Source organism: Lynx rufus, unplaced genomic scaffold (assembly GCF_022079265.1).
Source record: "Lynx rufus isolate CCGP_SWC_20201006 ecotype Redwood Valley unplaced genomic scaffold, mLynRuf1.p SCAF_3, whole genome shotgun sequence".
Taxonomy (NCBI): Eukaryota; Metazoa; Chordata; class Mammalia; order Carnivora; family Felidae; genus Lynx; species Lynx rufus.
In genome coordinates this window covers 202,703,982-202,719,053 of record NW_025814845.1, presented here as the reverse complement: position 1 = coordinate 202,719,053, position 15,072 = coordinate 202,703,982, and the positions used below count along the sequence as shown (strand labels likewise).

General features: G+C 42.3%; 1 protein-coding gene across 1 annotated transcript; it reads left to right on the top strand.

The window, feature by feature from the left end:
* Positions 1 to 432: 432 nt before the first annotated feature.
* On the top strand, positions 433 to 13,570 carry LOC124520795 (zinc finger protein 501-like). Its single transcript, XM_047091871.1, has 8 exons — positions 433 to 913; positions 7,209 to 7,410; positions 8,202 to 8,287; positions 9,067 to 9,233; positions 9,933 to 10,059; positions 10,780 to 10,875; positions 11,397 to 11,479; positions 11,886 to 13,570. The coding sequence occupies exons 4-8, from the start codon at positions 9,096 to 9,098 to the stop codon at positions 12,984 to 12,986; spliced, it is 1,545 nt and encodes a 514-aa protein (XP_046947827.1). The 5' UTR covers positions 433 to 913; positions 7,209 to 7,410; positions 8,202 to 8,287; positions 9,067 to 9,095; the 3' UTR covers positions 12,987 to 13,570.
* The last annotated feature ends 1,502 nt before the right edge of the window (positions 13,571 to 15,072 follow it).

Below are 15,072 nucleotides of genomic sequence, written 5' to 3'. Positions count from 1 at the left end.
ATGATCTGAGCCAAGAAATCAGGACTTGGATGCTCAAACCACTGAGCCTCCCACATGCCCCAATGTACACTTCATAAACTTTAACATGAAAGTTTAACATGAAAGCGTTAACATCTCTTTTTTATATTTCCTTTGGAAAATGTGATCCTGGTTGGAATTTGGCAATACCTGATTCCAACCACTCATGCTGCATAACTTCTCAAAGATTATTTACAAGAGAAGACACTCTTCTGGCTTTCTTAAAACTTTTCTTTTAATTGTTTTAATGTTTATTTTTGAGAGTGAGCCACAGGGGAGGGACAGAGAGAAAGACAGACAGGATGCGAAGCAGGCTCCATGCTGACATCAGAGAGCCCAGCGTGGGGCTTAACCTCAGGAAACATGAGATCATGACCTGACCCGAAGTCAGATGCTTAACCAACTGAGCCACCCAGGTGCCCTCTTTCTCAAAACAATTTTAAGTTGATTTAATATTAGTATTTGAACTCAATTCAGAATTTGGAAGATATATTTCTTTTAGGTAACAGAACAGTAACCACTATGGAGTTCCTTAAAAAAGGGGACCCAGTGCTCCTCCAAGTCTCCAAATCTCCATTCCCCTGAGCTCAGCTTACTCCACTCAGACCTGCTGGGAAGTGGACTCTGATTAAGCAGCCAGGACTTTACACCATTGGTGGCTAAGTGGCCTTGACAGTTGGACTCTCTGTTTGCTTTTCTTTATCCCTCTCTGCTTACCTAGGAGTCCAGTGATAGAATTCTGTCTGTGACCCATCCAGCCTGCAGACCACCTTCTCCGTCAAATCTTCAATGTTTAGGTGTTTACATATGTACTTGAGAGTCTCCACATTACATGGAGTGAGTTTTCTTGGGTCTATGTGGAACACATATCCCTATGAGAAGCTGAGCCCATAAGGTAGGTATCTTGAGTAAAGCAAACTGTATACACAATGTCTTTGAGTCTCTGTTATCTTGTGCCCTTTTTTTTCCAGGAGAAAATTCCACCCTACATGAATAAGTATTGTTTATTATAATGGAAATAGTCTTAAACCACTTTTCATTAAGGTTACAAATTATTTCACGGGACACCTGGGTAGCTCAGTTGGTTGAGTGTGTGACTTTGGATCAGGTCATGATCTCGTGGTTCACAAGTTCAAGTCTGGCATCGGGCTCTGCTGACAGCTCAGAGCCTGGAGCCTGCTTCCAATTCTGTCTCCCTCTCTCTCTGCCCCTCCCCCACTCTCACTCTGTCTCTCAAAAATAAATAAATGTTACAACCTTTTTAAAAAATTATTTCACAGGGGCGCCTGGGTGGCGCAGTCGGTTAAGCGTCCGACTTCAGCCAGGTCACGATCTCGCGGTCCGTGAGTTCGAGCCCCGCGTCGGGCTCTGGGTTGATGGCTCAGAGCCTGGAGCCTGTTTCCGATTCTGTGTCTCCCTCTCTCTCTGCCCCTCCCCCGTTCATGCTCTGTCTCTCTCTGTCCCAAAAATAAATAAACGTTGAAAAAAAAAAAAATTTAAAAAAAAAAAATTATTTCACATAACTATGTGAATTTTGACTTCTGCATTGGCTTTTTCATGTGTGAATCTGCATGTTATCAAAACTCTCTGAAGAAAGAGCTCTGAACACATGGCTACAGAGCATACACACACAAACCACTGGTAGCGTTTGCTGAAATGTAATAGCTGGTCAGGCCTGGGGATTATTGATGCTTTAATAGCATGGAGAACAATGATGAGTGATGTCAGCTGACTCAGCACATGACAAATCACATTGGTGATCTTTAAAGACTCAAAAGGATGACTGAACCTGATAGGTTGAAGACAGCATCTCCTCTCTCACCTGAATCACCACTGTCCTGTGACTGAATGTTAACACTCGACTGCATAACTGAGACAAAAATCAGGGTGTCAGAACTTCAAGTGACCCACCACTCCTGTATTGAAACCTTGAGCCACTCTGCCTCTTCCTGACACCTGGACGTAGCAGCTGTCTCTCAGTCATATTGAGAGCTTCCATCAAGGAAGCTTGCCTTTTCCATTAGAAGCCCTGTAGATATCAAAGATGCATAAAACATTGCAACATAAGAACTAGGATATCCTGGGAACTCTTTGGGAATTATATATCAACAGGGCAGAGCCTAGGGATTTGATATTCTCTTATTGTTTTCCAGGTTGAACGCTGCTCATGTTCTGTCTGATAAACACTAATTATCTTGCACTGCTAAGTTAAAGGGCAGAAGGAACCACGGGCTCCTGGGTGGCTCAGGCAATTGAGCATGCCACTTTGGCTCAGGTCAAGATCTCATGGTTCGTGAGTATGAGCCCCATGTTGGGCTCTGTGCTGACAGCTTGGACCCTGGAGCCTGCTTTGGATTCTGTGTTTCTGCCCTTACCCTGGTCCCACTCTCTCTCTCTCAAAATAAACAAACCATTAAATAATAATAATAATAATAAAAGGGATAGAGGGAACCAGCACTAGGAAGCCAACTATCAGACCCAATTTAAGTATCTCAGTCTTTTAACTTTAAGATTAGTGCCTGCCTTCTCCACTCTGCCTCAGGTATCATTGTATTGGGATAAATGCCAACCAGGCATAAGAGGAGCTCTGTCTCAGTAATTGTATATTAATGCTTCTATCCATTTTCCTTTCAAAACAAGCTTCCATATTGTCTTTTGTTTCCTAAAAATTACACAAGCTGATTCTAATACTTTTTGCCAGTGATGAAAACAGCACAAAACAAATGATACTTAATAAATATTAAAACTTACGTTTTACCTGTCACCCAAGGGGTGTTACTGTGACTCTGTATCCCAGTGCCAACACCCACTTGCTAATTCACAGTCCTGTTTGGCTTGTCCCACCTCGGGCATTTGCACTTGTCTGTTTTTCTCTGTATGACTCTTCCTCTGATCTCCTCATGAATAATTGCCACTATCATTTCTTTACTTTCTCAGAACCACATTCTCTGAACACGTTTTTAAAACAACTTTTGTTTTCTAACAACAAATATTTTCAGGATTTATTCAACTATGCCATATTTACAACTGTGCCTTGGGGCCCCTGGGTGGCTAAGTCAGTTAAGTGTCTGACTTCAGCTCTGGTCATGATCTCACAGTCTGTGGGTTCAAACCCCATGTTGGGCTGTGTGCTGACCGCTCAGAGCTGAGAGCCTCTTCCAATTCTGTGTCTCCCTCTCTCCCTGCCCGCCCTCTCTCTTTCTCTCTCTTTCACAAATAAATACACATTAACAAAAAAAAAAAAGTGTGCCTACAAGTTAAAGAGGGGAAACTCTTCTATCTGTTTTTGGATTTTTTTTCTTATAGAGATCTTTGTAAGTTTTTATTCCTGTATAATTTATCAACATTCTGGGTCTTGAATCCATATGTCTGACCCCAGTGCCCCAGCCATTCGGCAGAATGGATGTCGTGTTAGCAGGCATGAAAACTACAGTAATCTTATTGTCCATTTCCATCAGAGTTCTTGGGTGACCAAATGCATTGTCAATGAGCAGTGATATTTTGAAAAGGATTTTTTTTCTGAGCAGTAGGTCTCAACAGTGGGCTTAAATACTCAGCAAACTACGTTTTAAAAAGATGCGCTATCATCCAGCCTTTGTTGTCTGTTGATGGAGCTCAGCCAGGGTAGACTTAGTATAATTCTTAAGGGCCCCAGGATTTTCAGGATGGTACATGGGCGTTGGCTTCAACTTAGTCACCAGCCACCTTGGCTCCTAACAAGAGAGTCAGTCTGTCCTTTGCAGTTTGAAACCAGCCACTGACTTCTCTCTGGCTATGAAAGTCCTGGATGGCATCTTCTTCCGACAGAAGGCTTCCAGTAGATTTTCCAACTTAAAAGCTGTTGGTCGGTGCAGCCACCAGCATGAATTGTCTCAGCCAGATCCTCTGGATAACTGGCTGCAGCTTCTGTATCAGCACTCGCTGCCTCACCTTGCAGTTTTATGTTATGGAGACGACTGCTTTTCCTTACTCCCACCAACCATCCACTGCTCGCATCAGATGTTTTTCTGAAGTTTCTTCACCTCCCTCATCCTTCAGAGAATTAATTGAAGAGAGTCAGGGCCTTGCTCTGGATTGGGCTTTGGCTTAAGGGAATCGTGACCTTCTATACAGACCACACAAACCTTCTCCATATCTACAATAGGTCTGTTTCAGTTCACTTCCTTTTTTTTAATGTGTATTTATTTTTGAGATAGAGACAGAGCACGAGAGGAGGAGGGGCAGAGAGAGACACACACACACACAATCCTAAGCAGGCTCCAGACTCTGAGCTATCAGCACAGAGCCCGACACGGGGCCGGATCCCACGAACCGGGAGATCGTGACCTGAGCCGAAGTCGGACGCTTAACCGACTGAGCCACCCAGGCTCCCCTCACTTCACATTCTTATCACCCATGTGTCCACTGGACTTGCACTTTTAATTTCCTTCAAGGACTCTTCCTTTGCATTCACAGCTTGGCTGACTTTTTGGCACAAGACACCTAGCTTTCAGCCTGTCTCTGCTTTCAGCGTGCCTTTCTCACGAAGCTCATTCATTTCTAGCTCTTGATTTAACGTGACAGACCGTGAACACTTAGGAGGCCGGTGTACGGCTGTCTCATGGAAAAGAGGCCCAAGGAGAGGAGAAGGGGGACAGCTGGGGGGTGGAGCAGTCAGAATACACTCAACACTTACTGATTAAGGTAGCCCACACCTATGGGCACAGCTCGTGGCACCCCAAAACAATTGCAATAGTAACATCAAAGATCACTGAGCACAGACCACAGTAACAAATATGATAATGAAAATGTTTTAAATATTGTGAGAATTCCCAAAATGTGACACAGAGATAATGTGAGCAATTGCCTTGGAAAAATGGCACCGATCAACATGGCGTTGCCACACACCTTTGTAAAAAGCAGTATCTGTAAAGCACAATACAACAAAGTGTGCCTGCCTGTAGTTAAGACCTGGAGGAGAAGAGGTTCTATATTCTTCTGGGCCCAGGCCACCACCTTCAGCAGCCCCCTCCTCTTCATCTCCAGGCAAGCAAATGAAATCCTAGAGCAGACCCTTCCTCTTCTCCAAGGCAGATTTAGTTGACATCCTACCGACTGCCATGCTCTACACGCACAAAATAGGATAGGTTCCATGAATAAATTATACCTTCAATGTTCATTTTCCCATACATAGGATGTGTTTCAACTATTTTTGAATAATACGAAACAGTATATACGTCTTAGGATCTCTCTTCATATATAAAAGAATAAATTACTTGTGAAGAAAACTCAGGCAATGCATTTTCAGTTCAGGCACAGGCATTTGGTTCCCAAAAGAACAGTTTGTCCCTTTTTTCTTCTTAATGTGTTTGTATCAAATATAAAAGTGAACCTATAGTAACTCTCAAAAGGGAGCATTATTTTTACAGCGGGAATTTAAGGTAATCAGGTTCTCGTTTCCCTGGTTCTCTGACACGTTCCTGTCTTGCCAGCCTCGTCACACTGCACCATCCTTGAGACAATGAGGGCTTCTGCTCATCAGAAAGGAGTGTCTGCGGTAGGGGACTGTGGACCAGGCTTGTGCCACACAGAGAGTGGAGCTCTATTAGAGAGTAAAAAGGATACGTGGTCAGATCCTGCGTTGTTTAAGGGCTCATTTAGAAGAGATCATTTAAAGAAATTTTTAAAAAACAAGAAAACTTTGTGTACAGAATCTCAAAGGATATATCTTTTAGGAAAACTTGTAGAAAATACAGATGTTTTAGTCAGTTTCCTATAAACTTATTTGAGCAAAGCCTTAGGACTCCCCATGGAGGTAGGCAGGAGCACTGTTAGAGACTTTCCCCCCTCCCCTGGTAACAGAACTTGTGTAAAATTGCTGAGAGAAGCCAAACCATTTGTGTCCCAGGGGCTGAGAGCAAACTACAGTCAGGTGAGTTGAGTGGACTGGACGGGGAGGCAGGCTAGTGGATTTCTGAAGATGATGGCAGGTCTAAAGGTCCTACTTGCAAGGGGCCAGTGAGAAAGCAGGGAAGAAGTTAAAGCTGGAGAGTGTTGGGAATGAAATTTGTGCTTGTAAGTGATATTAGCCCCACCCAGCAGCCTCTGGAGAGGGGAGTGGTTGCTGGAGGTTGAGCTCTAGAAACACTCTTGAACACTGGAGACCAACCTCCAGGCTGGTGAGAGCTTCCATCTGCTGGAGGGTAATCCTGCCCACCTCCATGGGGACTGATGGATCCTGCCCTGGGGACCCTTCTGGACCTCACCCCGTGTACCTCTTCATCTGACTGTTCATCCTTGTAATAAGCCAGTAAAACTGAGTAAAGTGTTTTCCTAAATTCTAGGAGTCATTCTAGAAAATTGCCAAGTCTAATTTGAGGGATTGTGAGAACCCTTGAATCCACAATGCTCTCGGCAGAAAATGTGGGCAGTCTGGGCACTACATTTATGGTTGGCATCTGAAGTAGAGGAAGTCTCATGGGGCTAAGACTTTGAACTTGTGGGATCTGATAGGAAGATGGTGTCAGAATGAACTGAATCCTTGGACACCCAGGCAATGTCAGAACATTAGTTGTTGGGGTGAAGAAAACTATACGAATTTTTAGATTTTGAGAAATCCATGACTGTTGTCTGTCACAGGGTGTTGGTCGGTAAGTGGGTGGACGACATGGACGTATAAGGGAGGTAAGAGGGCAGAACTAACAAAATATGCTTTTTTGTCTCAGATGTTATTGAGCACGAGCCATGTAACCAGGCATTGGGACAGGTCCCGTGTATGCAGTTGGAATAAAGTTGCTTTTTTTTTTTTTTTTTTTTTTTGGTCCTGCATGCATGCAGAAAAGAGTGCATGGGGATTGAGGTGGGCAGTAAAAGGGATGGAATTAGGGGCTGATAGACTTTAAGTGGTGTCAGTGGATGAGCTGGAAAGGGAGAGGCTCTGATTGCTGGAGGGATCTCCGGTTCTTCATCTGACAGGGCATTCCTGGTAAGACCTGGCAGGGGGCTATACCACTTAAGAGGACAATGTTTAGAAATCTGAGTTTGGGAAACAGAACACAACTGAAATCCTAGCTGTATCATTCCTTAGCCATGTACTTTACTCATCTTGCTGAAGTTTCCTGAAACTGTGTCATGTGTCCATGTCATTCTGGGCTGCAATAATAAAATACCACACATTGGTGGCTTAAACAACCGACATTTGTTTTTCACAGTTCTGGAGCCTGGGAACTCCCAAGACCAAGGTGTCAGCAGATTCAGTATCCTTGATGTGCCTGCCTTCTCACTGGGTCCTAACTTGGTAGAGAGAGAGAGCTGTGGTGTGTTCCTCTAAGAATTACTCCAGTCCCTTCATCGGGGACCTCCTCTCAAGACCTCATCTAAACCTAATTACCTCTCAAAACGCCCCACGTCCAGGTACCATCACATGGGGAATTAGGGCTTTGACATACGGACTTGGGTGAGGCTGGAGGGGACACTGCCATCCGGTCCATAACAGTGACTGTACTGAAAACAGCAGGATCTATTCTGAGGATTAGTTAAGTGAATGTTCTTAAGTTTCCAAGCAGAGAGTCCTATTATTAAACTCTGAATTTGTCTTCCTTATTTTTTGGACTCCTGGTGTAAGGAGGTGAGTTATGTCTACTTTTGTTTGTGATACAATATCATTTTTCCGTGAAATACATTTAAGTACAAACAAAATTTTGGTAAGAATTCAGACTTTACCAATATGTTTAAATATACGATTTATGAAATGCTGGGGTGTCATTTGTGGTGATGACTAATATACGACAATATTCCAGTTACAACTTTACTAAAATGTCAGATTGAACAAATATATTCCCTCATAAAACAAAACCTCTGCATTGTACATTTTCTAAGTCAGGCACTTTTAGGTTTGGGGTTCAGGGAGGGAATTAAATATCCCTATGAAAAAGTTGGCAGTTAACTTAGAAATAATGATTTTCATTGCCTCGTATGAAAATAAAAAAGAATATTCCTATCTTATTGACGAGCAGCGGTAGCCAAAGCCTTGTCACTTCTGATCCGAGCGGAAGTGAGAGCTCCCACAATTGTCTCAGGGCATGTGGCGTGTTCTTGTAGGAGGAGCTGGGGGGTTGCATGCAGGCGCATCAGGGATTCATGACCAAGGGGTCTGGGAATTGTGGGTAAGACTGGAGTCTCTTGGCTTCTCTCTCCTTGCCCAGCTTTTCCTGCATACGGTTTGCACTCTCTGTGAGTGGAAATCCGAGGAAGAGACGTGGTGGCCGAACCCTTGATGATGCAAGTGCAGGTGGGTGGATATGCGATCCTTCTCCTGAATGATGCCTCTGTTGCCTGTGGCTGGGAAGGCTTCTCTTGTCCCAGGTCTTCTAAGTGCATCCAGGCAGTTTTCAAGGGTCTGGGTTCTATTTCATTGTTGCCAGGACGCGCGGATACTTTTTGTTGGTCAGGGATGGATCAGGAAGAAGTCTCCTTTCCAGCATTTACACCAGTGTATCTCATGCTCCTTAAGGATGTCCTTGCAGAAAAGAAATATGCAGAGTTTTCCTTCCTCGTGCAGTGTATGGGCTTGGTTGGGGGGTGATTTACCCGTGGGCCATGGTAGTGGCTGCAGTGACCTCGGCACGTGGTGACAGGTGATAGAGATGAGCAAGACCAGCAGTTTACGCTCCACTGAGGAGGCGGGCCTTTGAGCAGGTCAGCTCTGCAGTTTTCCAGAGAGTACAGGAAACTTTTGTGTGAGAGAAGAAATCAGCCATCATTTCTTTTCCCCTCAGTTTTAAGCTTACTAAAAGGTTTGGTAACATACACTTGACTAATCTGGAAACTTCCAAAGATGACTAAATCCTCTTTACTACCCTTATCCCTTTTCACCCATTTTCCCTCGTTATAATTAAACTTTTTAAAATTGGAAATCTGAAACAGTGCCTAGGGAGTATTTTTCAAAAAATTAACTCTGTATTTGGCAGAATGTGGGTAAAACTAGAGTCAAATTTAGAATCCTGTTGCAATTTTAGAAGGATTGGAGAGGCTACAAGTAATCGAGAGGATTCTATTGCCTTTCAACAGAAACAACAGGATTACCATAGGGAGGATTGATGCAGTCATCATTGTTGTTAAGAATGGAGAGCTCACTGCAGGAGAGATCACTGTGGGGCCATCCTTCGGACGAGCCATCTCAGGAGCCCCTAACCGGACCGCAGGACCTGTCTGCCCTGATACCTTATAAAGAACAAGTGAGTTTGTAACATGAGAGGTGTGACTTGCTGACCTCAAGTTCTGCATGAGAGTTGTTCATCCTGCAGAATGCTGGGCATTGCTTCATAGGTGTCTACCTTTAATGTTTATATACCTACACTTGTACGTATGAAGTGTTTGCTGTAAAAGACGCAACTGCACATTACCTCATTGGAACTCCCAGTACATATATATATATAGGTGGGTGTGTGTGTATGTATATCTGCCTGTGTGTGTGTGTGTGTGTGTGTACATACATATACATATACACACATACAAATATATTTTTTTCTTTTTTTAGTAATTTCTACAGTGAGCATGGGGCGCAAACTCATAACCCTGAGGCCAAGAGTCACATGCTCTTCCAACTGAGCCAGCCAGGTGCTTCTCACTACTATTTACTATTTAACCTAGGTTATAATCGCCACCCAGGACATCAAAATTGCCAGCTTACTGGAAAATTTCCAGGTTATTTCCTATTGACATTCCTTTATGATAAAGTAATTGTGTGTGTATTTCTGTTTGAATGTGTCTGAAGGGCAGGAGGCAGATCGGCACAGTAGAACATTTGATTTGAACCACAAACGGAGTCAGTTTTCTATACATACAGCTCCCCCATCTGCTATCACTATCATGTGACAGCTGCCCCCTAGGGATTGTTCAGCCTGGCCCTACTGAAACAATATCTGATATTTTAGGAATCTGTGACCTACAAAGATGTAGCTGTAAACTTTACCCAGGAAGAGTGGGCCCTGATGGACACATCCCAGAGAATGCTGTACAGAGATGTGACGCTGGAAAACATTAGTCATCTGGTCTCTGTGGGTGAGTCGGTCACATCTGTTCATTCATCCATCCTTCCATATATCTATCCATCTTTTTGTTTATTAACCTTGTATCCAGGAGAGCTTCCACATATTCTAATATAGCTGTCTGCTCTGATATTTTTTTGTAGCATTTCTGAATACTAGATGGAATTTGTAACTTTCTTTACTTTCATCATGTGTGTTACATGATAATTTGAATACAGACTTCTTGGCCACAAGTGTGTATCTACTGCACTTTCTCCAAGACCCAGAACAATGCTGGGAATACAGTGCATATTTTTTGAATGAATAAATAAACATTCTAAATATTTTTCTGTCCTAAGCAGTGTGGGAATGGTGAGCACGGTAGAAAATATAACATCTTGTATCACTTTCCACATAAAACTCCACAGAATATTCTGGTGGAGCTTATGTGTATTGTATTCCTTTGAAAATAGTGTTAATCCCCTTGTGAGAACATTTAATTCCTTCTGGATGCAAACACTAAGCCTTCTGCTCTCTCTCAGCTTGGGCAGGAGCATCAGCAACCAGAGATCATACTGTCTTTGGGTGCAGTGTCAGGCTGAGAGCCTTTATCAATGTTTTTAGTGTTCAAGGTGTTATTCTCTGGGCTGTTCTTCCACACTCATGTTCTTCCTCAGTTGCCTGTACAGTAGAATATCAGGTGCTGTTCTCGGCACGGAACTGCAAATTCACATACCATTCTCCATTGATATAGGGTGTCATTTCTTCAGATCAGATGTGATCTCCCCGTGGGAGCAAAGAGGGGAGCTGTGGAGGGAAGAAAGAGGACCGCCCCAAGGCTGGAGTCCAGGTGAGCTGCAGACATGCGCTCAGTATGAGAAGGCTAGTGAGTAAGCAGGGTCTTATTGATGTCAGTGCAGATTTCCTTGAGTGAACGACAGCTTCAGAAACTGTGAGTGGCCAGTGAGACAGCATTCCTCAGATTGTGTCATTATTTCTCCCACATCAGTTTCTCTTCATGTACCTGTACTTACATTTCACCTCATGCAAGCAATGTTCCTGTCCTCGTTGGAGGTGAAATTTCACACTGTGGTCTGTGTCATGATTTCTAATGTCTTTCTTTTAGGATTTCCACTCTGATATTCTCTGCAACAGCCCATCATTATTTTATTTTTCTTTAACTTAAACATTGAGTTTTGTTTTAACTGATACTGTTCTAAAATGTATGTCTATTCACCAGTATTTTCCTCAATTTCACATTATTTGGTCATGTGTGCTTACCTGGTCTTGTGAGCTTGTCAACACTTTAATTCCCCTAGTCTACTCAAGGTGTTTCTCAGGTTTATTTCTTTTTTTCCTCAATTATTTTAGGCATGAAAAAAAGCCATAACAAGCAAGAAATAATATCTATGCAAGATATCTACATGAAGGACTCACCTAACTGCTGGACAATAGTAAGTGTCATGGGGTGGAGCCTATGTCATCAGTTGTAGAATCACATAACAATTAGTGTAAGTACCTTCTCACAGAATGTGATTGGCAATTTAAATCTGGGGAAGAAATTAGCCTGGATTTAAGCTATAATTGTTCTGAGAAATGGGTAATTGCATAACCATGGTTTATTGGCATGACACATAATGATATCTTCAAAAACACTCAGCCCTCCAATAAAGATGCTACCAAGGGTAAAAATGTTTGTGCATGTCAGTGATGAACACCCCATGTGCATGTAAGTGATCTGGGGAAGGTTTTAGTTGGAGATTACCACTGAATGGCCAGCCTGGAATTCATAGGTAGAGAACTGGGTGTATGCATGTTTGGGAGAAGTCCTATAACAGTCTCTCATCTCTTTCCCAACAGCAGAAACGTCATGCAGAAGACCTCTCTGTATATAGTGGGTATGAAGTTTTCATTCACACCTACACACTTACGCAACATATCTTAACTGACACTGGACACAAACCATATAAGTGTAATGAATGTGGAAAACACTTCACCCGAAACGCAAACCTTCATACCCACAAAATAAGTCACACAGGAGAGAATCCATTTGCTTGTAATCAGTGTGGGAGGCGCTTCAGGTATTTTTCATCTTTAACTAGACATAAGCGAATTCATACTGGAGAGAAGCCTTATGAATGTCATCTATGTGGGAAAGCCTTTGTTCGTAGTTCCCTTAAACAACATCAGAGAACACACACTGGAGAGAAACCATATACATGTCCTCTATGTGGAAAAGGCTTTGTTACAAGGTCTAATCTTCGAGAGCATGAGAGAACTCACAGTGGAGAGAAACCATATACATGTCATCATTGTGGAAAAGCCTTTGTTCAAAGCTCTTGTCTTAGAAAACATGAGAGAACTCACAGTGGAGAGAAACCATATAAATGTCATCTATGTGGAAAAGCCTTTGTTACAAGCTCTAATCTTCGAGACCACGAGAGAACTCACACTGGCGAGAAACCATATAAATGTCATCTGTGTGGAAAAGCCTTTGTTCAAAGCTCTTGTCTTAGAAAACATGAGAAAACTCACACTGGTGAGAAACCATATACATGTCATCTATGTGGAAAATCCTTTGTTCAAAACTCTTATCTTCGAGAACATGAGAGAACTCACACTGGAGAGAAACCATATAAATGTCATCTATGTGGGAAAGCCTTTGTTCGAAGCTCTTGTCTTAGAAGACATGAGAGAATTCACATTGGAGAGGACCCATATACATGTCATCTGTGTGGAAAAGCCTTTGTTACAAATTCTGATCTTAGTAAACACAAGAAAACTCACACTGGACAGAAACCATATACATGTCATCTATGTGGAAAAGCCTTTGATCATACCTCTTGTCTTAGAAGACACGAGAAAACTCACAGTGGCGAGAAACCATATACATGTCATCTATGTGGAAAAGCCTTTGTTCAAGGCTCTAATCTTCGAAAACATGAGAGAACACACTGGTGAGAAGACATGATTGTCATCTGTGTGAAAAAGCCTTTGTTCAAAGCTCTTGGTTTAGAACACATGAGAAAACACACTAGAGAGAAACCATAAACATGTCATCTATGTGGAAAAGTCTTTGATATAAGCTCTGATCTTAGAGACCATAATGGAATTCACTCTAATTCTAGTGAATTCACATGGAAGTGCCTTCAGCCACATTACTAATGTGAAACCAGCCAGAGGACTCAGGTGGGGGAAGTTCCATGGTCATATTCATTACAGAAATGTCTTCATTTTTAACTCCTCCTTACACAACATGAGTAAACTACATTTGGAGGAACCCTATATTTATAATCAAGGAGGAAGACACATTAGCTGGTCTCTGGTCATAGGTAGCACAAGAACATCCAGTATGAATACTAATCTAATCTCCTATAAGTGGGAATTTACACAGGAAAATCTTTATAGATGGAGTCACTGTAGGAGAATAACAGAAAAATTAATGCTGGAGAAGTTATTGTTACATGCATGGAAAAAAACTTGACTAGTAGAAAATCTATTGTAGGCAAGTGAAGCTTCACACTCTGTATTATAGTAAACGAATGGCAGCCTAAGTGATTTTTAGGCTAGACTTTGCGTTAGAAATCCCTGACTAGGAAAAACATTTATCAAGAATGTCTTAATAGAGTTTAGTCATTAAATTGTAATTTTGCCTAACGGCCTCTTACTATAAAAATATAAGAAAGATATGTAGAATTGTGACATCATCTGGGAATTCTAAATTCAGTATTTTGTAACAATAATTTTTTTGCAGTAGTTCTTGGAACTGCATATGAGGCAAACGTGTTGCTGAAAAATCCATTATGTTGGTCAGGGTCCTATTTTTCATGCAGCAATAGTAATTATGATGATTGGATTCAACTAGAAAGTGTCTTTGAATATTAACTGAAAAACATAGAACACAAGATGATGCGTCATTACTACATATTGTTAACCACGTATGTAGGTCGTAATGATGAATTAAAGATTCTTATATAGATAGTTTGTGACCGAACCCTGTATAAATTTTCATTTTAAAATGCCATTATTGAAACAAAGAAGGGTATTACCTAACAATAAGGGGGTCCATTCAACAACAGGATATAACATCTGTAAATATTCATGCGCTCAACATAGGAGCACCTACATATATAAAACAAATACGAACAGATGTCAAGGGAGAGACAGTTATGCAGTAGAAGGGGGGTGTTAATACACACTTTCATCAATGAACGAATCATCCGGACAACAATCAGATAACATCTACCGTAAGTGACACGTTAGATGAGATGGACTTCACAGAGGTACACCGCACACTTCATCCCAAAGCAGCAGAACAACATACTCTTGGCAAGCTTCCATGAGACATTCTCCAGAATTGGTCATAGTTACTGCCTGTTAGTAGCAATGAGTAATTTTTTTTTTCTCTTTTACCCAAGCCATGTAATTGCCCCTCTTCCTCTTTCTCCTATAAAACCCTTGCTTTCACCCCACAGATAGGACACTTTTCTGCTTACTGCTGGAATCGGTGCTCCCCAAACTGCAAATCTTTAATCCCAAGTAAACACTCATCTGCCTCTCGTTGCAGCTCTTGTTTTCAGGTGGCAATGGGGACAAGTAATGTTTCTTTTCCTTTCTTGGCCAGGCGCTACAGAGCGTGACCTGGGAGAGCTGACTTTGGAAGGAACTCTCTATTCTGGCTCTCCCAGTTTTCAGGATCCAACCCGCAGCTCCAGAATGAGTGTGATCACTCTGCCACTGCCTCAAAAGGTGCCATCATAGGCCACCAAACGATTGAAGAAAAATAATAGTTAAAAAAAAAACCTGTTAATATTTATTTATTTTGGAGAGGGAGAAGGAGAGAGAGCATGAGCAGGGGAGGGACAAGAGGGGGAGAGAAAAAATCCAAGCAGGCTCTGCGCTGTCAGTGCAGAGCCCGATGTGAGGCTCAAACTCACGAACTGAGATCATGACCTAAGCCAAAATCAAGAGTCAGACGCTCACTCGACTGAGCCACCCAGGCGCCCCTCCATTACATGTTTTGATGACTGCCCCGCAACGGTGTGTT

Bases quoted from the DNA above. Each gene is read 5' to 3' on its own strand.
- LOC124520795 (XM_047091871.1), top strand. From the start codon at position 9,096: ATGCAGTCATCATTGTTGTTAAGAATGGAGAGCTCACTGCAGGAGAGA. The intron at 10,876-11,396 runs GTGAGCTGCAGA...CAATTATTTTAG, and splicing joins GCCCCAAGGCTGGAGTCCAG to GCATGAAAAAAAGCCATAAC. The intron at 11,480-11,885 runs GTAAGTGTCATG...CTTTCCCAACAG, and splicing joins CACCTAACTGCTGGACAATA to CAGAAACGTCATGCAGAAGA.